Source organism: Ictalurus furcatus, chromosome 22 (genome assembly GCF_023375685.1).
Source record: "Ictalurus furcatus strain D&B chromosome 22, Billie_1.0, whole genome shotgun sequence".
Classification (NCBI taxonomy): Eukaryota; Metazoa; Chordata; class Actinopteri; order Siluriformes; family Ictaluridae; genus Ictalurus; species Ictalurus furcatus.
This window is the reverse complement of record NC_071276.1, coordinates 4076269-4101445: the sequence shown is the minus strand read 5'-3', so window position 1 is coordinate 4101445 and position 25177 is coordinate 4076269. Positions and strand designations below refer to the sequence as shown.

At 41.6% G+C, this 25177-nt stretch overlaps 1 protein-coding gene across 2 annotated transcripts; it reads right to left on the bottom strand.

Annotated features, from left to right (window-relative positions):
* Positions 1–3450: 3450 nt before the first annotated feature.
* gda (guanine deaminase) lies at positions 3451–24392 on the bottom strand. Of its 2 annotated transcripts, XM_053610100.1 has the most exons (14): positions 24240–24386; positions 21097–21185; positions 20626–20797; positions 19764–19851; positions 18760–18865; positions 18378–18405; positions 15700–15807; positions 13896–14003; positions 12039–12136; positions 10559–10626; positions 4965–5111; positions 4519–4637; positions 3891–3918; positions 3451–3631 (listed from the first exon to the last, which is right to left on the bottom strand). In XM_053610100.1, exons 1-14 carry the CDS (start codon positions 24351–24353, stop codon positions 3570–3572), a joined length of 1335 nt encoding a protein of 444 aa, XP_053466075.1. In that variant the 5' UTR covers positions 24354–24386; the 3' UTR covers positions 3451–3569. The 2 variants fall into 2 exon arrangements, with proteins under 2 accessions (XP_053466075.1, XP_053466076.1); XM_053610101.1 differs by lacking the exon at positions 4965–5111 and having other exon boundaries at positions 24240–24392.
* Between the last annotated feature and the right edge of the window lie 785 nt (positions 24393–25177).

Here is a 25177-nt window from a genome sequence, read left to right as displayed (position 1 = left end):
GTCAACCGGTTTATGTTAGGTAGACATGTTTTTGCCGCATGACAAAGTCATATTGAACCAGTGGTGTTGAGCATGTTTTTAAAGTGCCAGTGGGGCTTGCTACAGCCTTAGTCACTGGGGAAGTTTGGATGGCTGCATTTGTGTTAGTCATGTTTGCGATTCTGAAGGACAAGTTGGATACCTGGCTTGGACACAAACCAGACCCAGACCACCCCCAGCTGGATTGCCTGGGCAAGGATGTCTGATGTTGAAAGACCAAAACACTTGATGACCCTAGATTACATCACTGATGATGGGTCCAAGTCGCACTGAAGGCATGTGATAAAACCAACCAAGCTAGTGCTGTTTTGACTTTGTAGCACAGCTAGTTCCTTCATTGATAACAATCTTAAGAAGACTCCAGTACTATCATTTCATACCTACTATGTAAGACAGGCATTTTATCTGTGATTAAGAAAAAACCCCTGACATATTTTGTTGCTTGTCTGCTAAACAGAAATGTTGACTATCACCATCTAAGCCCATAAAAGTCAAGTACCTACACATAATAAATTCTGCAGTTACATTTGGATTTTGGCCTTAAATGGAAAAAAGCATAATTCCACATACATGTTTTTGTCATAACCAGTTATGATAACAACATAACAGTGTGGCTTCGGTATCTTCTTACATACTAAATTTAACTTCTACAAGCAGCCGTTCCTTGGAAGTGCCTTGTTTGTTTAGGCAGTGATGTGTGTTATGGCTATTTCATGTTACAGTGTTGCAAAAGCAAGATTTTAATTTTTTATTTTTTTTTAATCTACATGCTCTTACAAGCACTGCAGTTTCTGCACACACGCACACATACACACAGGGTTGAGTTTCCCCGGATTTGTTTTCATTGCTTCTAAACCCCTCGCCCAGCCTCTCTCTACTCGCTATCTCTTCCTCACTGTTCCTTATTCAGTGCCTTGCTTGCTTTCATTCGAGCCAGGTCCCTCCCTCTTTACCACCTCACTTCACGTCTTGTCTTTTTAAAAACATGCTTAATAAGAGTGGTAAGAGTGCATACATACAGTATCTGGAAGCATCAAGTCAAGCAAATGCACATGACTAAGTTAAGAGCACTTATGTGAGGTTTCATAATGCACAGTGTAATCTTTAGGTTCTTTCCTGTCTGGATACAAACCAATTCATATGCGATGTAGATTCCCCTACAGGAAGCTCGAAGTATTACGCACTTCAGAGATTTCCTAGTCCTGACACACCCAATTCAGCTCATTAGCTAGTCAATAAGTCTTTCATCAACTAAACGAGGAATATTAGAGCAACTGCAGAGTCAGTACTGTCACTTTTCAAAACTGATTACATAGCTGGAATGAATCACATGCCTCTCACATTGTCAAGTGAAATAGTTGAGATAACTTTTTAATTAAAATTTAAATTTTTAATTAAAACTTTTAGTTCACACTGACGTCAATTCCACACACTCTGTGTGAAATCAAATGGAAGAGGACATGGCTTCTTGGAAGTATTGGAACGGGGCCAGCTGGTTCATAAATGTCAGGAACCCTACGAAAATGTCACATCAACTTGACCTGTGGTTTTTAGACACTTTTTCACACAATTCATTTATTTTAACATGGTTTTTGTACAATAATCATTTATTTTCACATGTAATTTTTATAGCGCTGGGGTCAAGACCAAGACCATAGCCAATGGAGTCCGAGTCAAGACCACTGAGTATATCAGGGGGCAGGGGGACTGAGAAGAGACCAACACCACACATGGCCGAGTCCATGTCAGATGCTCAAGACCAGATGCTCAGATGTGTTATTTCACTGGTTGTAGTATCTTCCTTACCTTACATGAAATTTCTTTGGAACGAATTAAAATATCTACTTAGAAGTACATAGGACATACATGGGACAGGTTAAGCATAACCCATTCTTAGGGAGCATCCCATCAATCCATCCATTTTCTGTACCACTTATCCTTACTGGGTTGCGGGGAACCTGGAGCCTATCCCAGGGGGCATGGGGCACAAGGCCGGGGACACCTTGGACATTGTACCAGTCTCTTAGGGAGCATGCATGAGGTAAATAAAATGCCTTAAACATCAGAATTTGTTTAAGCTCGTACAACTTTCTGAGAGCAAATACAGCTGTGCATTACAAATACGTGTGCTGTATTACATTAAACATTCGATATTAAGTATATTAAATAATTATTAAATAAGTATTTTGAAACTTGAAATGTATAGGCGCTATATAACAACACATGCAGACAGACATTTATGTTCTGTACTGTATTGGTACATGACAAAGATGATGTTCATGAACTTGATGTTATGGTCTTAGGTGGTGTCGGAAAAATAATTTTGAGTCTTCGTAGGCAGAGACAAGGCCGAGTAAAATTTCACCTGAAGACTGAGACCACTAATTTACACCTGATTTTTTTTAAATATAATTTTTCACGTGATTTTTATATATGGATCATTTATTTTCACTTGTGGTTTTATATTTCACAGGGGTTTTTTTCCACAGGTTCTTTATTTTCCCATGCATGATGCATTTCTTTTCGCATGATTTGTATTTCACATGCGATTTTTTTTACACATGCAATTAATTTTCTCATGACTTTTACACTCTATTTATTTTTCCAGATTTTTTGCACATGGTTTAATTTTCCACATGTGATTGGTCATCGTTCATGAATAATTTATTTTCACATGATTTTTTTATTATGCTTCCGCCCGGCTGCGGAGGCATTATGTTTTCAAGTTGTCCATGCGTCTCTCGTCTGAGTGTGAAGAACAAGTGGTTGAATGTTTGAAGGATTTATATGGAATTCTTTGTTGTAACCAGCAGATGAACTGATTAGATTTTTGAAATTGATCCAAATATGGAGAAGCCCGATACACAAACATCAGATGGGAAGATAAAACATGCATAAAACCTGTGCCAAAAATGGCCTATCATTTGACTAAACCATGTCATGTCAGGTTTAGGATTACCAAGCAAATGTCCGGCTGAAAAATAGCATGTTAGCTCCCCCCGTGGCTGATTTTCTAAGCTTACATTCATCTGCAGAATTCCTGTACTGCAGTAAGTCACCTGCACATGGCAGCCTCGTACTGCTTGTCACACACAGCAGGATCAGGTGGAACAGAAAGCTATGAGAGGGTGAAATGTGTGTGTGTGGATTTCACAGAACTTACAAAGCAAGCCATTTCAGACTATTTTGTCATTTAAGATGCTTGTTGTTGTTGTTGTTGTTGTGGAGGTATTTGGAATAGGTTTTTACACCCTACAGTGAGTGCACTGGATTTTAAGTCATTTAGGACTGACATCTATTGATCATTCATCCTTAAGTTGGTTGTATGTGGCAGTGGTTCATTCTTTGGGCACTGCCATTTACTTTTAGTGCTAGATCATACAAATTACTGGGACAAAATGCAAAACAAAATCATTAAAATGTCACTTTTATTTCTCATGAGCAGTTTCAAATAAAATAAAACACTAAAGCTGATCATAAATAAAAATACATGAGAAATGATATGAGCTCTGGTCTGGTTCAAGTAAGGTTCAGGAAAAAGGCACCACTTGTTTACCGGCCACGTAGACCTCGACGATGTTCCGATCATCACCTGTGACATCAACATGTAGACACATGGACGAGTTTAGCGTACGAAATCCAACTGTGAATTAAACTCATCAAAATATTTCTCAACACATCAACTAATTGAAAGCGATAACCTTGACTCATGGATTGGCATTAATTATTTAATACCGCATCTAGCAATAAATGTAGCATCTCTGATCATCTTTGGATGTTTAATATTCGCACTTGGATATTAAATATATTAATAAATATAATATAAATATACAAGAATGTAAATGTCTTACCCAGATTTAGAAATTTCTCCAAAATAACCTAAAAACAAGCACAACAAGAACGATCCCATTAGTTCCAGAGAAGCAGCTTCTCCATTTATCACTCTAACAACCACAGATTTACTCTAAGTGTACATCTTTAGTGTGTTCCTGGTTTTTCCTCTTCCCTCCACCTAAACTCTGTGAATCATAGTATAAGGAACTACCAGAACAGAATAAAACACAATGTGGCATGCCATTATAGGAAAATAATCAACAATTTACAACAACAACAGCGAGGTGAGAATTACTTTTATCACGCTGAAGATGATTATTTTCCTATAACAGCACATTAATGTATTTATACTTACACTGCAGCAATTTGCAAACGATTACAATATTTTATTTATTAGAGAACAACACATCAGACTTTTTATCCATTTATAGTTACTGTTAATGTTTGGGAATGTCCACAATTTAGTTCCTTATTTTTTGTTTTGCTTTGTTTTTTTGTAGTATACAAAACAAATACTCTGATACGGTTCTAACATTTTTGAAAGCACAATACTTTCTCTACACATTAGTAAGCCTTGATAATGTTTATACACCATATCTATAAACCCTGTTTATGTCAGACTGTTTATGTCAGAACAGGTCAAACCTCGGGGTCATCTCCAGGAAACAGATCGATCGGGCTTCCAGGAACGCATATGTTCACACGCAGGGCATCAAAGTCCTTTCCAACCTCAAAGTTTCCAGTGCAATCGTCCAATGAGAGAACTGCATGAATAAGTTCCAGCAATTAAAGAGTTGGTAAATCATGTTATAAAATATTGTACTTTCATATTATTGTTGTTTAATATTTATGATAGATTCAGTAGAATCCAGTCCTTAATTTTCAATGTAAACAGTAATGCAGAAAGCAGATAAAGCCAGGGTAAGGTTTGGATTGCAGGTAATTAGGTGTGTGGGGAACATTTTATTAAAAAAAAAATAAAAAATGTGCAGGCTATTGTATTGAGACAAATGGGTGGTTAAAGTTAATGCTTAATGTAATTCATATGACATCCTCACAGGAGTTCAATTCAATTTAGACAATTTGTGTACCCTCACTGCCTCCCAGTGTAGCCAATCGGAAGGCTTCCTTATAGCTGAGTGGCTGTAGCTGAGCATCCTGTATGCACAAGGCTTTAGATGTGTCCACAGCTCTGCGAATAGCATCCAGCATGGAGGGGGAATAGCCGCCCGCTACATCTGCAGGAAAGATGAATGTCAGAATATATTCCTGAAGGCTTTATTTGTCCAGGTCTAGTCTTAGTAAGTCTGGCAGCTGGACCTGTAGTATGATCTTTTGTCTTTCATCCCAACCAGCCTCCTGGATGACTGAAGAAGCATTGTCCAGATTATAATATACTTTGTTCTGATGGTCACAGCTTTCTGACAGGAAATTTCTGTCTACAACTACAGTGCTGTGAAAAAGTATTTGATTTCTGATTTCCTGTTTTTGTGTATATCTCATACTAAATTGTTTCAGAAATCGAAACAAAATCTAAGATAAAACAAAGGCAACCTGAGTAAACACACAATACAGTTTTTAAATGATAATGTTATTTATTGAAGCAAAAAAGTTATCCAATACCAACTGGGCCTGTGTGAAAATGTATTTGCCCCCCGTAGTTACTAATTCCCCAAATCTATGAAACTGCTTTCATAATGGGGTTCAGCTGGACTAGACCTGAACAGGTCTGATTACTGCAAACCCTGTTCAATCACATCAACACTTAAATAGAACTTTTTCAACAGCATGAAGTTGGTTAAAAGATATTACCCAGTAATACACTATGACAAAGATGAATAAAATTCCAGAAATGATGAGGAAGAAGGTGATTGAAATACATCAGCAAGGGAAGGATTGCAAAGCTATTTCAAAGGTTCTGGGACTCCAAAGAATTATTCCATTATCTCCAAATGGAAAAACTCAGTAGTGCACAGTAGTTAACCTTCCCAGAAAGAGCCAAGGACAACACTGAAAGAACTACAGGCTTCTCTTGCATCAATAAAGGTCACTGTTCATGACTCCACTATCAGAAAGACACTGGGGGAAAATGGCATCCATGGAAGAGTGGTGAGGTGAAAACCACCTCTAACCCAGAAGAACATTAAGCCTCATCTGAATTTGACCAAAACACACCTTGATGATCCTCAAACCTTTTGGGAAAATGTTCTGTGGACTGATGAGTCAAAAGTGTAACTGTCTGGAAAACAGGAGTCCCTTTACATCTGGCGTAAACCAAACACAGAAATCCATAAAAAGAACATCATTCCTATGGTGGAGGAAGTGTGATGGTGTGGGGATGCTGTGCTGCTTCAGGGTCTGGGCAACTTGCAATAATTGAGGGAAACATGAATTCTGCTCTCTACCAGAAAATCCTAAAGGAGAATGTCCGGTCTTCAGTCCGTAAATTGAAACTCAAGCGCAACTGGACTATGCAGCAAGATAATGATCCAAAGAGTAAATCCACCTCTGAATGGCTCAAAAAAAAAAAAGCAAAATTAAAGTTTTGGAGTGACCTAGTCAAAGTCCTTACCTGAACCAACTGAGATGGTGTGGCAGGATCTTAAACAGGTAGTTCATGCTCAAAAACCCTTCAATGTGGCTGAATTAAAGCAGTTTTGAAAAGTAGAGTGGGCCAAAAATTCCACCACAGCGCTGTGATAGACTGATCTCCAGTTATCGGAAGTGTTCGCTTGCAGTTATTGCTGCTAAAGGTGGCACAACCAGCTTTTAATTTTAAGGGGGCAATTAGTTTTTCACATGGGTGATAGGGGTTGGATAACTTTTTTTTTTTGCTTCAATAAAAATAAATGAATACTATATTGTGTGTTTACTCGGGTTGCCTTTGTTTTATATTTTGTTTGAAGAAGTAAACTGTCACACATTGTGATGAAGCAGAGATAAGGCGGATGCAAGTGCAGGATAACAGTTGTTTATTTAAAGAGACAGGCAGGCAGACAAATCCAAAACGTGATCCAAAACGTAATCCTTAAACATGCAAGAGGTCAGGCGATTGGCAAACAGGCATACACGGGGCTAGGCAGGAATCTAGGTCGATAACCAAAACAAGACACGAACTAGAACGAGGGACTGGAAGCGGAGAATCCAGCACTAACTTATGACTATGACTATGACTATGACTATGACGCGAACTAAACTAACGCTAAACACTTACTATTTACGACTTCTTAATCTTCCGCGTTGTGTGCTGGGAAGCACACGGTATATATGCGGACATGATTAGCGTGTAAACTGCTATCAGCTGGGAGCAATACAGACCCACGTGAATTCCCAGCCAATGACGGAACAGGGAGGAGACATGACAAACATAAACAAAACACACGTGTCCCAATGTAACTACGGTCGACAGCGGAAAAGCAGGTGCTCGCGCATTTGCGCTTAGAGCACACTGCTTCAAGGGGGAATCGTGACAGAACCCCCCCCCAAGGGCACTCCTCCCGGAGTGCCATGAGTCATCCCACTTCATTGGCGGCCCCGGCCCCCTGGGCTGAATGTCCCAAGCAGAGACATGAAACTGCACAGTGTTCTTGGCGGCGTAGGGAAGCAGAGCGACGACCTCAGCTGGTCAGGGAGGCTGAGCGACGACCTCAGCTGGACAGGGAGGCTGAGCGACGACCTCAGCCGGACAGGGAGGCTGAGCGACGACCTCAGCCGGGCATGAGGGCAGAGCGACAACCTCAGCTGGGCATGAGGGCAGAGCGATGTCCTCGGCGGAGCAGGGAAACAGAGCACTGTACTCGGCGGAGCAGGGAAACAGAGCACTGTACTCGGTGGAGCAGGGAAGCAGGGCGACGTCCTCGTCGGAACATGAAGGCGGAGTGACGTCCCCAGCTGAACTGGGAGGCAGAGCAAAGTCCCCTGTAAGGCCAGGGAGTGGAGCGTGGGTCTCCGTGCGGCCAGGGAGAGGAGCGTGGGTCTCCGTGCGGCCAGGGAGAGGAGAGTGGGTCTCCTCGAAGCAGAAGGGGGGAACGCTATTTGCCATGGAGCAGGGGGGCTGAGCGACGACCTCAGCTGAACAGGCGGGCTGAGCGACGACCTCAGCTGAACAGGCGGGCTGAGCGACGACCTCAGCTGAACAGGCGGGCTGAGCGACGACCTCAGCTGAACAGGCGGGCTGAGCGACGACCTCAGCTGAACAGGCGGGCTGAGCGACGACCTCAGCTGAACAGGGAGGCTGAGCGACGTCCACAGCTGAACAGGGAGGCTGAGGCTCTGAGGTCACTAGGTGAACCTTGGGCATGGGCAGAGCTTGGCTGGCCGTGTCGGCAGACTAAGGCGTGAGCGGAGCTTGGCTGTGCGTGTCAGCAGACTGTGGCGTGAGCAGAACTTGGCTGTGCGTGTCAGCAGACTGTGGCGTGAGCAGAGCTTGGCGGTGCGTGTCAGCAGACTGGGGCGTGAGCAGAGCTTGGCGGTGCGTGTCGGCAGACTGGGGCGTGAGCAGAGCTTGGCGGTGCGTGTCGGCAGACTGTGGCGTGAGCAGAGCTTGGCGGTGCGTGTCGGCAGACTGGGGCGTGAGCAGAGCTTGGCTGGGCGTGTCGGCAGACTGGGGCGTGAGCAGAGCTTGGCTGGGCGTGTCGGCAGACTGGGGCGTGAGCAGAGCTTGGCTGGGCGTGTCGGCAGACTGGGGCGTGAGCAGAGCTTGGCTGGGCGTGTCGGCAGACTGGGGCGTGAGCAGAGCTTGGCTGGGCGTGTCAGTGGGTTGAACTGGGGCGACCGGGTCGGTAGACTTGGGCGTGAGCAGCACTTGGTCCTTAGGCTGAGATATTAGCAGAGCTTGGGCCTCAGAGCCTGGAGGCTTGGCTTGGGCGTCAGAGCCTGGAGGCTTGGCTTGGGCGTCAGAGCCTGGAGGCTTGGCTTGGACCTCAGGGACGTGAGAGTTGACCTGGACCTTCCTGACTGGAGGCTGGACCTGGAGCTCAGGGATTGGAAGCTGGACCTGGAGCTCAGGGACTGGAGGCTGGACCTGGGGCTCAGGGACTGGAGGCTGGACCTGGATCTCAGGGACTGGAGGCTGGACCTGGATCTCAGGGACTGGAGGCTGGACCTGGATCTCAGGGACGTGAGACTTGACTTGGATCTCAGGGACGTGAAACTTGACTTGGATCTCAGGGACGTGAGACTTGACTTGGATCTCAGGGACGTGAGACTTGACTTGGACCTTTTGTTGGAGCTCGGCGGGCGAGCCCACCTCGTGGGGCTCAGGTTCGAGCTCTGAGGTCACCCTGTCGGTCCCGGGCTGGCTCTCTGCACGGGCTCTCCGGTGGAGTTTCTTATGCTCCCGCCAGCTGCTCTTGAAGCATTCCTGGGAGCAGAAGAAAGCTTCCTGGAGGCCCAGCTTCCAGCAAGTGGGACATTGAAGCTGAGTCTCTCTCCCGCAGCCCTCGGTCATACATCTCGGGGATTTCGCCCCCGTGTTGGCCGGAAACTGAAGTGGATCGCCGGTTACTGCCCTGTCCATCTCCTCATAATAGAGGTTGAATGGGGGGTCCACCTGGGGCTGTCCATTGACTCTCCACCCCAGTAAATCAAGACCACGAAGTTGTCCAGGCTGTGAAAACTCCTCCATAAACAGCTCTGTAACTGAGTGACATCATGGAGGGCTGGCGACCCAACACTCACCAGCTGCTCCGCCCAGTCACGGGCCGGGCCGCAAAACCTGGACACCAGGAACCCAATCCACTCTCTCTTAGTAGGCTTGGGAACTGCCAAGCTGCAGAAATACTCCTGGCAATACTCCAGCGGGTAGCTCCCCAATCCCGTTGTCTCTGGCGGCAATTCAATGGCGTACCTTTGGGGAAATTGCACGGGTGAAAAATGCGGCCAGTAATCCGAGCGTTCCCCGATGCGGTATTGTCCTACGATTTTCCTGGTTGCTGTGGCGTGCCCTCTCTCTAGTCCTCCTGCTGCATCCATGTTAGGGCGGAAGATTCTGTCACACATCGTGACGAAGCAGAGATAAGGCGGATGCAAGTGCAGGATAACAGTTGTTTATTTAAAGAGACAGGCAGGCAGACAAATCCAAAACGTGATCCAAAACGTAATCCTTAAACATGCAAGAGGTCAGGCGATTGGCAAACAGGCATACACGGGGCTAGGCAGGAATCTAGGTCGATAACCAAAACAGGACACGAACTAGAATGAGGGACTGGAAGCGGAGAATCCAGCACTGACTATGACTATGACGTGAACTAAACTAACGCTAAACACTTACTATTTACGACTTCTTAATCTTCCGCGTTGTGTGCTGGGAAGCGCGCGGTATATATGCGGACATGATTAGCGTGTAAACTGCTATCAGCTGGGAGCAATACAGACCCACGTGAATTCCCAGCCAATGACGGAACAGGGAGGAGACATGACAAACATAAACAAAACACACGTGTCCCAATGTCACTACGGTCGACAGCGGAAAAGCAGGTGCTCGCGCATTTGCGCTTAGAGCACACTGCTTCAAGGGGGAATCGTGACATAAACATGTCCTAAACATAACCTCCTTTAGGCGTATAAACAATCTTTTCTCCTGGAGATCAACAAAATCTCAAGAGTCTAAGTCTTCTTGAAATTCCTAAATCATATCAGATTTTACTTAAAGTAAGTCGATGGCTAGCAAACTGTAAGAGCTCACCTGTGCCCAAGCCCAACTTGACTTTGTGGTTTAGAACATTCCTAGCGTTAAGCAAGCCACTGATCAAGCTGGAGAGAGAGAGAGAGAGAGAGAATATGAATATGAATATGAATATGAATTAATCATTGTCATGAAGTAATGTGCAACTTGTAGTACAACAAGGCCTGTGCACTTGTAGTACATAGTGTCCTTGTCTGTCACTATAAGGGTGCATGAATACAACATTAAGGACTCACGAGCACACATTCACCCACACATTTACTGTAGATACTTCTTTGCTAGTATAATCATATCTACTGAATGTAAAGTGTGTGTGTGTGTGTGTGTGTGTGTGTGTGTGTGTGTGTGAGTGAAATAAATACAGAGAGAGGAGGGGGGTGTTTGTGTTTGAACATCAGGCCAAAAGATCACAAGAATCACAACTGGAATCCATGTGAGGGGAGGAGTCTCAAGCCAAAAGTGTGTTGTAGGCAGGGTTATAATGTGCCATTCTCGATGGCAGTGAGAGAGAATAAGAATGAATCGTTGTCATGAAGTAATATGCACCATGCACATTTTAAAGATGCAGCTGTATAATTGCTATTACAGTTGAGACTTAAAAAGTTTACATAAACCTGGGCTAAAGAAATTCAAACTCACAGCTCCATTTCAAGTTACCATACATTTTATTTAAGATGTCAATTAAGGCATCTGCTTAGTTCACATCAGAGGTACTTTTAAGATAATCAATTAGAGACAGTTTAATTCACTATATCAGAATTACAGTGGGTCAAAAGTTTATATACACCAAATTAACTGTCTCTTTAAACAGTCTAGAAGATTCCAGAAATGTATATTATCAGCACTATGTATGGAGGAAAAATTATTTTAAACCAAAAAACACCCTCCCAACTGTGAAGCATGTGGGTGGCAGCACCGTGTTAGGCGGGTATTTTACTGGAAAAGGGCCTGGTGCACTTCAGAAAATACGGCATCATGAGGAAGTAGGATTACCTAGAAACATTGAAGCAACACCTCAAGACATCAGTCAGAAAGTTAAAACTTAGTCACAACTGGTTCTTCCAGCAGGACAATGATCCCACGCATACCTCCAAAGTTGTAACAAAAAGACTTAAAGAAAACAAAATGAAAGTATTGGAGTGGCTATCACAAAGCCCTGACCTGAATCCCACAGAAAATATGTCCAAGAATGGAAGCAGTTCTGTGAGGAAGAATGGACAAAGATTCTGGCAAATTACTGTGAGAAGCTTGTACAAGGCCAATACCCTAGAGTTTGATTCAAGTTAGACAATTAAAGGGCAGTGTCACTGACAACTAACAAAATGTATGTTTGACCCACTGAAATTCTGATATAGTAAATAAAAGCAGTCATAAACCTGTTTCTTAGCTATTATTTTGAAATGACCTTAAAATGATGGAAATAAATTCAATTCACCAACTGAAAAATTGACACTGAACGTCTTTAACCAAAATCACTTACGAGATGTTGCTGTTGGGGCAGTGAGAGACTGCTGCTCCTTTTTCATGGAAGATCATCAGCTCTTCATCAGTCAGGTAGCAACCATGAGCCATCACTGTCTGTCAATCAGCACGATTATCTTCATTATCACATCTCCACCCAAATGTTATATTCATGTCTATCAACTTCCCAGTACATACATTTATTAATCATTTTAGGGTCATTCCATCTCAAGTGGTCCAATAATTGCAAAGTCTTTTGCTTGACCGTTTTAAATTTACCCGAAAGTGAGGGAAATTTGAAAAAATTGCACGTCCTCACCCCTCCATAAAAAAAAAATAAGAGAACTCTCAAACCTGAAATGTTTTGCACACACTCCATACTTGCCAAAGTACCCCTTTTAAGTGTTAAGACTGATACTCGAACCATTCCTATTCTGAATTGACCATAAAAGTGGAACTGTGAGCAATCTTGATCATTACATTTGGACATAAGTTCTAAGTCTAAGGAACACAAATATACAAAGTGTTTAAATAGCATGTACATGTACCTTGTAATGTGCTGTATAGATCAGTTTTTGTTCCAAGGAGCTAAGCCCATCCTGAGTCAAGATATTGCGGTTTTGTAAACAGCTGTATAACCAAAATATGTTGTGTGCCATGACACAAAGATGGTCGTCGTAGTTAAAACACGTAAAATGATATATATATATATATATATATATATATATATATATATATATATATATTTTTTTTTTTTTTTTTTTTAAAACTGGTGATTTTGCAATGCTATACATAGAGGTAATCAAAAAACATTTTTAGGAAAATTAAAAACAGTCGCGCAACCTGCATTGGAGCACTTGAGATGGAATGACCTTTTATTTATATTTGAGCATGCATAAATTGAGTAAAGGGTTTTAGGTGCATCGAGTCAACATTTTCATTGAATCCTGCATTGTGTGTAACACTGGGTGGCTATACAAACAAATAGCAACTCATGGTACTGATTATACACCACATAACCCAAAACCTCTCCCATTCAGACTTCAGACACGTCTACATCTTGGATCCGTACTAGACGACTGTTTTGAAGACTGTTGTGCATGGATCAGTGATCAACCCAAGCTTCCAAAAATGAATAAACCCAAGTACTAGTGAAGGAGGGTGGCACAGTGGTGCAGCAAGGACCATCTGTCTCACAGCTTAGGGCTCGATCCTGAGCTCGGTTTCACATTTCTCCCTGTGTCTTCCTGGATTTCCTCCAGGATCTCTGGTTTCTTCCCCCTCCCAACAACATGCCGATGGTTAGCTTGGCAACACTAAATTGCCATATGTAATGTGTGTTCTGAATGAAGTCTCATCCAGATTGTATATCTGTCTCATGCCAAACTGCAAACCATAATGTCTTAACATTGCTCTTTGATCATAAACTCCGAGCTATTGCCAGTTCGTGTAAACTCAGATAGCCTTGTGCATTCATTTCAGCTAAAGAAAACAATATAAAATTCCAATCCATATCCTCAGAAACCATATGTCATAGCAACCCACACACACAAAGCTGACAAATGCCTTGGGAAGTGTGTTGACCGAAAATTGTATCACAACCAGCTTTGCATGTTGTAGTGCTTACAACTTACAGTCAACACCCTACAGTTCAGCATGTGGTTAGCTGTCATTTTTAAGAATGATTATAAATATCTTTAATATCACTACATGTCACTGTGATACTGTGTTGTAGTTTGCAATATATACATACACAACAAGTTATGCAAAAAATGAAAGGGGGGGGGACTTAGCATCTCATATCTTTATTGATCATACCGATATACCATAAAGGATGTTCAAATCGAAATAAACTCCATGTTTTGTGACATCTCACCTTGTCTGTGAGAAGGCCGTGCTTCACGTAGACATCTGTGTAGGATGTGCAATCTGGAAAGAGCTCTTTCACAAACTGCACCTCCTCTTTGTTCTCGCTGATGTGACTCTGGAAAGGCAGAGGTCCATAATGATTTGTAATGAGTATAGACAAATAGCATATAAAGTAAATTAGGACCAGATGGACAGAGTATTTCAGAAAGCGCTGATCTCTTGAGGTTTTCACACACAGCAGTCTCTAGAATTCATACAGAATGGTGCAAAAAAACAAAAAAAAAAACATCCAGCAAACAACAGTTCTGCCTGTGGAAACGCCATGTTGGTGAGAGAGCTCAGAGAAGAATGACTTGCACAAACCAAGATTAGTCTCTAGTCTTTCAGGTTATGAAAGTTTACAGATTCACATACTTTGTATCGCTGCACCTTGAGCTGTTTGTATGTTTTATAAGTCACTCTGGATTCTGTGATTACATCTCCCAAATGTTCCCCAGCAGGTTTTACTACCCTGAATGTTAAAAACACCTTGGTGTGGCAGTGTTCCTTTCATGATGGCATAACAACTGTATGGCTAAATGATTGACGTCAGTACATCAATTGACAATTATTGTGGGTAAGCCACTTGAGTTAATAGCTAAAAAATGTAGACATCCATTTTTCATAATGTAGACACCCAACAGTCTGGTACTCCTCCTGCCAAAGAGTGCCATAGACCTCATCCACAAGGGATAGGGATGCTAGAAGGACATGTTTATGGCCTGTGGGCTGTGACTACTATATCAGACCAGCAGGAGTACAAACTTCAGTTCTGTTGACAGCCCTCAACCTTTCAGTGCTCAGGGCATCATCAATTTCCAAACCCAAGAGGGTTTTCTAAGAAGAACTTTGTTCCCTATTGGACATAAAGACAACTGAAAGTATAGAACCCACTGTCCAGAACAAAGGGTTCTACTCAACGTATTTTCAAATTCATAAGTAATACATTGGGTTTCTTCAGATTCTGGAGTGAGAGAGATTAAAAACCCTTCCGTCCCATATGTTCAGGCTGATGGATGTTCTTTCTGCCATGCAGCCAAATAGGCTGTTCTAAACACATTAAATACTGTATGTTTATACTGAAATATTTCTGACGTGATTAGTGATTCTGGTGCTAGTTTGTTGAACGGTGCTTTATTTTCGTTATTCCTGTGAAAAGTTATTCCATTGAGTACGATGCTGATGTCAAAGGAGGACATTGTTATTGCTAGGGCAGTTACAAAGACTTGAGTTACAACGAGACTTGTCTCAGCTGGTTAGCAATCTGAGAGATGACAATGAAGGTATTAGTAAAACTAAAGCAAGGGCTAAATCTCACTGGCACCACTACCAAGTAGTCGAATTGCATTGTGGGTAATGAAGGAAACCATTGAATGCCACTGAAGATCACTTGTTCATTATAAGGATTAATATGCAAGTTGTTGTGGGAGTGGGAGGAGGGGGGGTGAGTTTATTATCAATACCAACAAATCATTTTTAGTGTTTGGGAGTCTGTGGTATGTACATAAATTTGTGCTGCATTGATTGGAGAGGAAAAAAAATGCAGACTAGCAAAATATTGCTCGATTTGTGATTATAGATAGCGAAGATGTTATTATGTGTACCCTTGATAACCCTTGGTAATCAATTCTATAACATGGCTTTTATGGCAGCTAGATCCTATTTACAATGGCTGAGAGTTAGCAAATATTTTCTATACCATACCTTGAACATGGCATGCTAATTCCAAATAAAAGCATTGTGTGTGCTTGCATGTGTTTTAAGAGGCTTACCTGAATGTGGAGGTCATTGTTCTTCGCAATCTTTCCCAGATTGCTAAGCAGGGAGGAGGAACATGAGATGGCAAAGCGTGGCGTTACTACGGGCTTTACAAGAGCATACTGACACGCACACACACAATAAGTATGCATTACTGAAGTGGAAAAGTTGGAGTCCTGATATAATACAGTGAATGTATACACCCTTTAAACAAATAAAGACATACAGACAGGTGACAAATTAAAGGTCAAATCAACACACGCCTGTATTGTTCTCTTGGAATTTGTTAACTTGTCGAGGATGACTCATCTTTCCATCTCACATTTTCTCACATCTCTGTGGGTTTTGCACACTGGACATCTCAAATGTCTCCAGCGTCTGTCTTTGTGATGTCACCACATTTTCCAAACCTATTTAATGTTTTCTTCCCTCATAGATCTTATTGAAACACAGCCAGTTGAAAAGAATTTGTGCCTGAAGCTCCTGCTTCAGTAAAGAACACTATTTCCAAATCATCGATTTTTAACATTACATTAGCTACCATGTTTTGCAAATGTGGTCTCCATTCATTTCTGCAAATCTTCCTTTACAATGGATCTAAAAAGTCTACACACCCCTGTTAAAATGGCAGGTTTTTGTGGCCTAATCCATACATTTTGTATACCACTTATCCTACAGGGTCGTGGGGAACCTGGAGCCTATCTCAGGGAGCACGGGGCACAAGGCAGGGTACACCCTGGACAGGGTGCCAATCCATCTCAGGGCACACTCACATACACACTCACACACCCATTCATACACTACGGACACAGACATGCCAATCAGCCTACCATGCATGTCTTTGGACTGGGGGAGGAAACCGGAGTACCCGGAGGAAACCCCCGCAGCACGGGGAGAACATGCGAACTCCGCACACACAGGGCCACGGTGGGAAACCCCTGACCCTGGAGGTGTGAGGCGAACGTGCTAACCGCTAAGCCACCCTACAGAGAAATACATCCAATTAATTGGGTGGAACTTTATCACGCAGCAAGACAACAATCCAAAACACACTGCCAACTCATCATGGAAAAGCCATGGGCCGAAGAGAGTTTACAAAGCAGGTATGGGATCTCAATGTTGAAAAATATCAATCAGGAGAGGGTTACAAAAAAATTTCCAAGGCATTGGATATACCATGGAACACTGTAAAGACAATTAACAACAAGAGGAGAAAATATGGCAGGACAGTGACACTACTAAGAACAGGACGTCCCTCTAAAATTGATGAGAAGATCAGGAGAAAACTGGTCATGGAGGCTGCCAAGAGGCCTGGTTGCTCCCTATATGTGACAACGATCTCCTGAATTCTTCATATTTGGGCTGTGGGGCAAGACGGAAGCTGATTTTAACCGAAAAATAAATAAATAATACGTCCAATCTCCCAAAACCACGTGGAATAATGTGTTATGGTCTCATCAGACCATAGTTGAACTTTTTATCATAATACCAAAAGATATGTTTGGCACAAAAAAAAACACAGCACATCACCAAAAGAACACCATCACCACTGTGAAGCACCTCACAAAAAACTGCCAATTTAACAGGGGTGTGTAGACTTTTTAGATCCACTGTAGTCTGTCATGCGTCTGTAGTAAATGTGTAACTGCAATAAAGGGATTTAAAGAAAGTTGTTTTTTTAAATGCCGATAACAAACTGCAACAATGTTTCGCAGAATATTCCAGCAGAGGAACACAATTGTTTTCCTTATTTTAAGAATAAGACCACTTGCACAACTTAAATTTTTCAATGAAGCAGCTATATGTCATGGTTATGCTGAAATCCACACTGAACTGCATTACCCATCAGCCCCAGCATGTCACATGTCCATGTCACATGTTCCACTGATCACTCACACCTGTTCTGTGTTACCCCTAATAAGAATAAGCACCCTTATAGAAATTCTAGTTATTCCGCACCTAATTGTCAAGCTTTTGTTGTTGTAGCGTTCTTGTGTTGTCGTGTCCTACAGCCGCTCTCACAGTCTGCATGTCTTTGCCTCGTGGCCATTGTTGCATTTATGCTTCTTGTTTTCACAATTTTGGTTGTTTATTGCACTTTGTTCAGTAAAAGTCTGCGCTTGCATCTGCCGCCTTCTACAATCCCTGACACTAAAATAAAAAATAACAATATTATTATTATTATAATATTATTATCACTATTTTACCAAGTCAGTTTGGATTACCCCATTGGCAGATTTATTTATTTATGCTAGATTTTAGTACACTCGAAAGGCATTTTTGCAATGTGCAGTCTTTTGAGGACCGAGTGCGTCTTGTTAGCGCTCATGTTGGATGGAAACGATGATGACATTGGCAGTACTACTAAATTTTTGAATCTGCACGGATACCCTACATCCTGTTATATTATGTAATGTTGCATAATATGCACGTCATATGACTTAAGATCAGGGGAATAAAGTGCAATGTCTGTTAAGATCATTTAATCTTTAACTGAGTCCACACATCTAAAAACTGAAGGGCTTCTGTTTGCATGTGAACTAAAAAAAGAAGTGGTTAGTCATTAAGAAGCAGGAAGCTGGTCAACAACAGCAGATTACTGTAACTGATGCAGGTTTATTGCTCTTTATGTCAATCTTATGGTTCTATTACTGTGTATTCATTGCTTTGTAAGAGGAACATAGCACTTTACCTTTTTCTTGAGCAGTTCATGGATAAAACTGTTAAAGAAGGGGGGGGGGGACAATTGATAAGATATTCATGATCACCTGGCAGTCATGTTATTACCGTAGCTACGATACCTTAACGATTACCATTAAGTGTATCGTTTAGGCCATTATTTGAACCTGATTGCAAAGCCATAAAATACATACCTCCACAATCACAAATTCTTCTCACATTCAGATTAAATGCTCTCAGAATTATGAGCGTTCGCTCTCAACTTCACATTTCGTCTCTATGTGAAAGAACGTGAGAGCATTTGCTGTGTTTTATTTATCAAGAGATAAGGTTTGAATAATGGCCTAAACCGAATATGTCGTAGCTATTCTCTTCATCTGCTGAATAAAACTTACCGATCAGTCTCGTCTTTGCATTCCTCTGTTTGTTCTTTGTAGTTTGGCACCATGCTGTTGCGGTCCATGCACACCTTCCCTATGAGAGCCCTCTGCCCAAAGTCATCTGCAGGACAAGCACAACAAGGTCATATTTCAGAGCCGAAATGTTCACTTCTGCAATAATGATTTGAAGGTAATGGTCACAGTTGGCTTCCTGCTAATTGGTCATTCCTGGCTGTCATTTGCTGTTTCATTTTGCTTGGTTAATGGTTTTCGATCCATGATGGCGCTCCATGACCTGCTGATAGTGTTACAGTGTTACAGTGTTGGTTCATCTCTACATACTCTGCTCAAACAGATCAGCTTCCAAAGCTTCAACCTCCATGCTGGTATCTGCTGTAACTCTGTGCTTTGTGTATTGCATTCTGGGACTTTTTACCTTTTCCATTACTTCCACGCTGGATTATACCCATTATTATGGTATGACTCTCCTGTCTGATATTTTATAAACCTTATCCGTGCAAGTCTATGGCAATAAAAATATATATGAACAGCCATGAAAAGCCCAAACTGTGGAGGGAGTCAGATTACAGAAGGTGAAAAGGTGACTTAGATGTGAATTAAGTGAGGTGAACAGAAAATGGAGAAATAAAATAGATCCTGTACGCATGATGATCGTGGACACATAGCACATTGCATTGCAATTTTCTTTTTTTAAACAAAGCGAAGTGTCTTTGTGACTCTTCAGAAATTTCTCATGCACTAGTGCGTCCTCCCCGATGCTGTGAACCATTTTCTTTCTGCAAAACCAAAAATCTGTGTTTGCTTCCTTCATAACATCTGGACAGGAGTGCAACTCACTAGCTCGGTGTTATCTTGCACAATAACCCAATCAAACAAGATTCTATACGCTTACTGAACAGGCAAACTCCAAAGGTTGAACGGTCATAAATGTGTGTGTGTGTGTGTGTGTGTGTGTGTGTGTGTGTGTGGGTGGGTGTGTTTGTGTGTATTGGAGCTACCTGCAATTTGCCCAAGCAGTAGCGAGGCCTCTGTGTGTATTGTAGCAAAATAGCATGCAGTTGTGGTGCCATTGCATAGTGTTCTTTTCTGCAACCAATGAGAATAAAGCATAAGTAAAACAGAAAAACACAGCTGGTCACAGGAATGTATCATTTGTGAGCTCAACACACACACACAAACACACACACACACACACACACACACACACACACACACACACACACAAACACACACTATACATAATGCAAGTCCATAATACACTTAAATTCATCTAGGATCTGCAATACGTAGATAAACTATTCAGTCATAATTACAGTTAAAGGCTTTTTAAATCTATTACCCTCCTGAGTGCCTCAGATTTCTTTAACAATATTCATCAAGTAGGATCCCCCAAACTGAAGAGCACCAGAGGGGCATTTTTCTACACCAGGGCAGCACTCTATGCAATCTGTCTTTGACTGAGTTTGTGTGTAATCATTGATATGGTCAAGCTTTCTGTGCGGAGATGTTTACGTAGTCTCCAGTGTCTCAGTACTTTGTAACAGTCAGCGACACAGAAAAGTAGGGTTTATATAAAGCCTGGTATAATGTAAGGGATAGCAGGAACTTGGTTCATGGTCTTGTTCCACAACATTAAATCTGACTATAAAAGGATAACAAGTATGACGTGTTGTTCATTAATGAACATGTAATCATTGGTGAATTGTTGAGGACTTGCAGTTACAGGAACGTAATGAACTTGACAACATGATAGAAGTAACAATGCAGCATCACACCACCCTGTCAATGATTATTTTCCTATAAAGGCACACACCATCTTGATCTGTTCGTTATTTAACCAATCATGCTGTTGTGACTCACCACAACTTTGGTATAAACGTCCGTGGCGAAGTCCAGGTCCTCATAGCGCGACTCTACAGGGAAAGTGTATATATTGAGCCAATCTAAGAGCGGCAAGTCCAGGTGTGTGCCCGAGTAGGCGTACTGCGGAGCATGAATATGTGTGTCCACCATTCCCGGCATGAAAAACTCACTGCAGAGGAGCAGGAACGTCATCGATCAACACATTAAATGTGCTGTTTATTTGTCCATATATCCATTTGTCATTCTGTACATGTGAGAGACTTAAGGATAGTCTGAGAGCAGATTTCTCCAGGATCAACACTGAGCTGGAATTAGACTTCTGATAAATGGGATTATACAGACTGAACCAAAAACGATACAATGCTAAATGCTAGGTTGAATTAATAATAAACTGAAAAGGACTTAAATACACAAAAGTTCTTCTCCCAGATCATTTTTAGCAGTGTCAGGTTTTGGGAAGTTACTCACTGAGGTTCGAGCCATTCAATATCGGAGGTTTCAAAGCCCCATTGCTGTGAGAGACTTTCCACATTCTGTCCGTCCTCAAAAAAGATGATCTAGGAGCAAAGAGCATTTTAAGAATAATTACAGACATGAAAACATACAGTATAAAGACACAATAATGTAGACATACAGTGCATCCGGAAAGTATTCACAGCGCTTCACTTTTTCCACATTTTGTTATGATACAGCCTTATTCCAAAATGGATTAAATTAATTATTTTCCTCAAAATTCTACAAACAATACCCCATAATGACGACGTGAAAGAAGTTTGTTTGGAATCTTTGCAAATTTATTAAAAATAAAAAACAAAAAAAGCACATGTACATAAGTATTCACAGCCTTTGCAATGACACTCAAAATTGAGCTCAGGTGCATCCTGGTTCCACTGATCATCCTTGAGATGTTTCTACAGATGTAGCTACATCGAAGCGCTAAAGCTCCATCAACTAGAGGCACATCATGCAGGAAGACACCATCCTTATACCAACAGTTCTGTTCTGTGCACGAAAATACAGGACAAATCACTTGCATCTCATGCTGATTCAGGAACAGTGCATTTTTTAAAAATGTGTGACAATCCTGTATTAACAGGGTGAGTGGCAAGCCGAAACATTAGTTTGTGTGTGTGTGTGTGTGTGTGTGTGTGTGTGTGTGCTTTGACTTGTAAAGTAGCTCCTAATGCCCACATTTCTTTTTTGGCTGCCATCCTGACTCAGTATATCACCAAACTAGCCTAACTGCCAAACACACACACACACACACGAGCAGACATCAGGAGCTACTTTACAAGTCAAAGTGTAAATCACTTAAAATATTTCTCAATTGCTGACGTGTGGAGTCAACAATAAATGGAAATAATAATACTTAACTAAGCTATAAATGGTTCTCCTCGATGTTCATGTGGCACACATCAGTGTGTTATTTTGTCAGGTCAGGTGACAGAAGCAGTCAGGTAGTATCTCGGACAGAGCAGGAAGAGAGGCAGGTGGAGAGGCAGGATCACAGGTGAGGTCGAAACAATGGCATGGTGATATGTTAGTAGTGAGATTTGGTATTGTGACAAATGTTAGGCTGATGCACTGTATGGCTCACCCATGTGTGTTTCAAATGAAAGCTTTCAATAGGCACATGTTGTCTTCTGTGCCAAATGACTGTAAACCTATGAATCATGACAAGTATGTTTAACGAGATAAAACACCCGGGAACTAAGAACAGGACTCACATAAGTTCTCTGTAACACTATTCAATGGCAAAGTGCTTGAGATGGGTTATACTGCTTCAAGAAATCAGTAAGGTCAGCTGCAGCTAAACCACTCAGATCTTTAAATATCACAAGCAGGTTCTTTTGTAGTCCGTGCAGAATGTGTGTGCTAGTAAGCAGCCAGTGTAGGGTGGCTCTGTAGGGTAATGTGCTCTAACAGTTTCTCTTTTTTTCTGTTAAGGATGTAAGCGTGTTGCTGCATTTTGAACTCTCGAAATAGTTCTTAAATAGGTAGCATGGCAACACCGTACTTCAGGTCTGCTCTAGAAAGTACGTAATCATTTCTCAGCGTTATGTAGGGTTAGCATATTTCTGGTTTTGTCTCTCCTCTAAAAAATAAACAAACAAACAAACAAACAAATAAATAAATAAATAAAACTCCTCTAACCTAAGACCAATTGTGGAAATAGGTGCAGACGAACATTCAATTTTAGCATTTGAATATCTGACTCAAATTGATAATATTTGTGTAACTGCATGTATAAAGTTAATGAAACGCTTGGGTTTCCTCCAGGTTCTCTGGTTTCCTCCCACCACCCAAAAACATACCAGGTGGGTCAGCTAAGATAAGTTGTCCCTAGGTGTGAGTACGTGCGTGAATGTGCGAGTGCTCGGTGCCCTGTAATGTACCATCCAGGGTGTATCCAATGTTCCTGGGATAGTGTCCAAGATTAAGCGCTTACTGAAAACGACCGAGTAAGAGAATGTTTGATTACTGATACATGCGCAACTTTGTCTAAAACATGCCTTGGGCATACCCTGGCTAGATGTAAATGCAAATGATCCGATTTATTCCTTTGATATTATTCACATTCCTAACGGCATTGTTCCAACCAGACAATCAACAAATTTCCGCCCTACACTTGTTTACCTGTGAACCTTTCAGGAGTATTACTGATCAAAGACTTTTCACCATCTAAGGTTGCAGCTGGTGGCAAATACAGGAAGCATTGCCAGGATTCCATCCCAACAAAGCACACTAAAACACCTTCTACATGCACCGAGTACGTTCGTAATGCACACACTGTAGTTTTCTTCATCATGTCCTGTACATGCACATCCGAATGGTGTTTGCTTTAAACTACTCAAGTTCATTACTACTTTGAACATAACAGGATAGAGATTTTTTAAAAAAACAAAAAAACAATAATAACAACATTAGAGTAACAGTTAAACACAGTAGTTTCAGTAGTCATGAAAACCTGGTTTCACTTAGGTTTTACAAAAAAAAAAAACATGATTTATGCTACAGATTTATCTACGATGTAATCATCGTATTATTCTATCACGCGCAGCAACACGGATGAAAAACTCTTTCACTCTTAATAGTGATCTAGCAGTGGTACGTTTCAGATATTTAACAGATTTGTCATCAATCTTGTTTGTAAGGGAGTTAGAGATCATGTAGAGAGTTATGTCCTAATGTGAGGGGGGGAAAAGTGAGGACTGGGCACAAGGGTTAAAGGCTCTATAAAACACTACCACACCATGTGTTTATGAACCCCTGTGTGCTGGCTACAAAATAAATAAATAAATAAATGTGTATATATTAAAGCCTTCATGTCCCACATAAATTAATATTCCTAGCAGGTGGGAATAAATAAATAAATAAATAAATAAATACAACACACTGAACAGTTTTGAGCAGTAGGCTTCTGGAGTTCATTTGTGCCCTTAAAGTGCTGTCAGGACTTTAATAGTTCCCTTCATTCTGTTCAATCAACACCGTGCATATACACAATAAGTTTTAATCCAGCTCTCCACATCTGCTGGTGAACATCTGGCCTACACGTTCTCCACAGGTTCTCGGTACTGTTTGCTAATAAATATTTTTATTTACCCTACCTTGCCTTGTTCGTTCACTCCCAGCACGAAGTCGGTGAGCACGCTCAGAGCCGAGTCCCGGGTGGAGTGCGCGAACGCGCCCCGGTAAACGCGCGCGACACCGCCACTGCTCATCTCGAACACGAGCTCGGAATGTTTAAAGCGGCGCACGAGCTGCGCCTCTGCTTTTTATATGCGCGTGAACCCGTGGAGACGCGCATGATAATAACGCCTGGAGCCGGGGCGCGTGCTTCACCCGTCACCTTGGCAGCATAAAAAAGAGAGATATATCAGATGATTAAACGGCTTGGGAAAAAATATATGAAAATAAGACAGAGAGAGATGTTTTGAAATTTAAAAAGACGTTTATTTAAAAAGTTCAAAGCTTAACACCAATAAATAAATAGTATTCCATAAATAATAATTAAAAAAACAAAAACAAAACAGGAACTACAGGAACAGAAACTACATCATTTACAACACAACACAACACAACACAAATCTTTTCAAACATTATAAGGTTTTCTGTCTGTTTATAAAAGAGAAAGCCAGTTAAAATCCTAGACTTCATCACGGCTGTAAACTCCATTATTACATTATGGCTTCGTGTTTGTTCGACCTTATTCCTTCTGCTGATATAAATGGCCATTTTTGCTTTGGTGAAGTTTAAAAGTTGACATTCCGCCTGATTTGTTCATGTGTAAGCTATTTCACACCCAGCATAGAAGAAGATAAAAAAAAGAGGTTTTTATTCTGGAACACTGCATAAAAGTATGAAAACTGGTCTCCCCCTGGGGACAGAAAGGACACTAACCCTAACCCTGTCTCTGGACACAGGATTAATAAACGCATTAACAGCAATCATCCATCCATCCATTCATCCATCTTCTATATTGCTTATCCTTCCTTCAGGGTCATGGGGAACCTGGAGAATATCCCAGGGAGCATCGGGCACAAGG

Coding starts and splice junctions, on each gene's coding strand:
- gda (XM_053610100.1), bottom strand. CDS start 24,353: ATGAGCAGTGGCGGTGTCGCGCGCGTTTACCGGGGCGCGTTCGCGCAC. Junction 5,112..10,558: donor CAAGTTGGGCTTGGGCACAG/GTGAGCTCTTAC, acceptor TCTTTCCTGCAG/ATGTAGCGGGCGGCTATTCC. Junction 3,919..4,518: donor TTCCTGGAGATGACCCCGAG/GTTTGACCTGTT, acceptor GCTTGTTTTTAG/GTTATTTTGGAGAAATTTCT.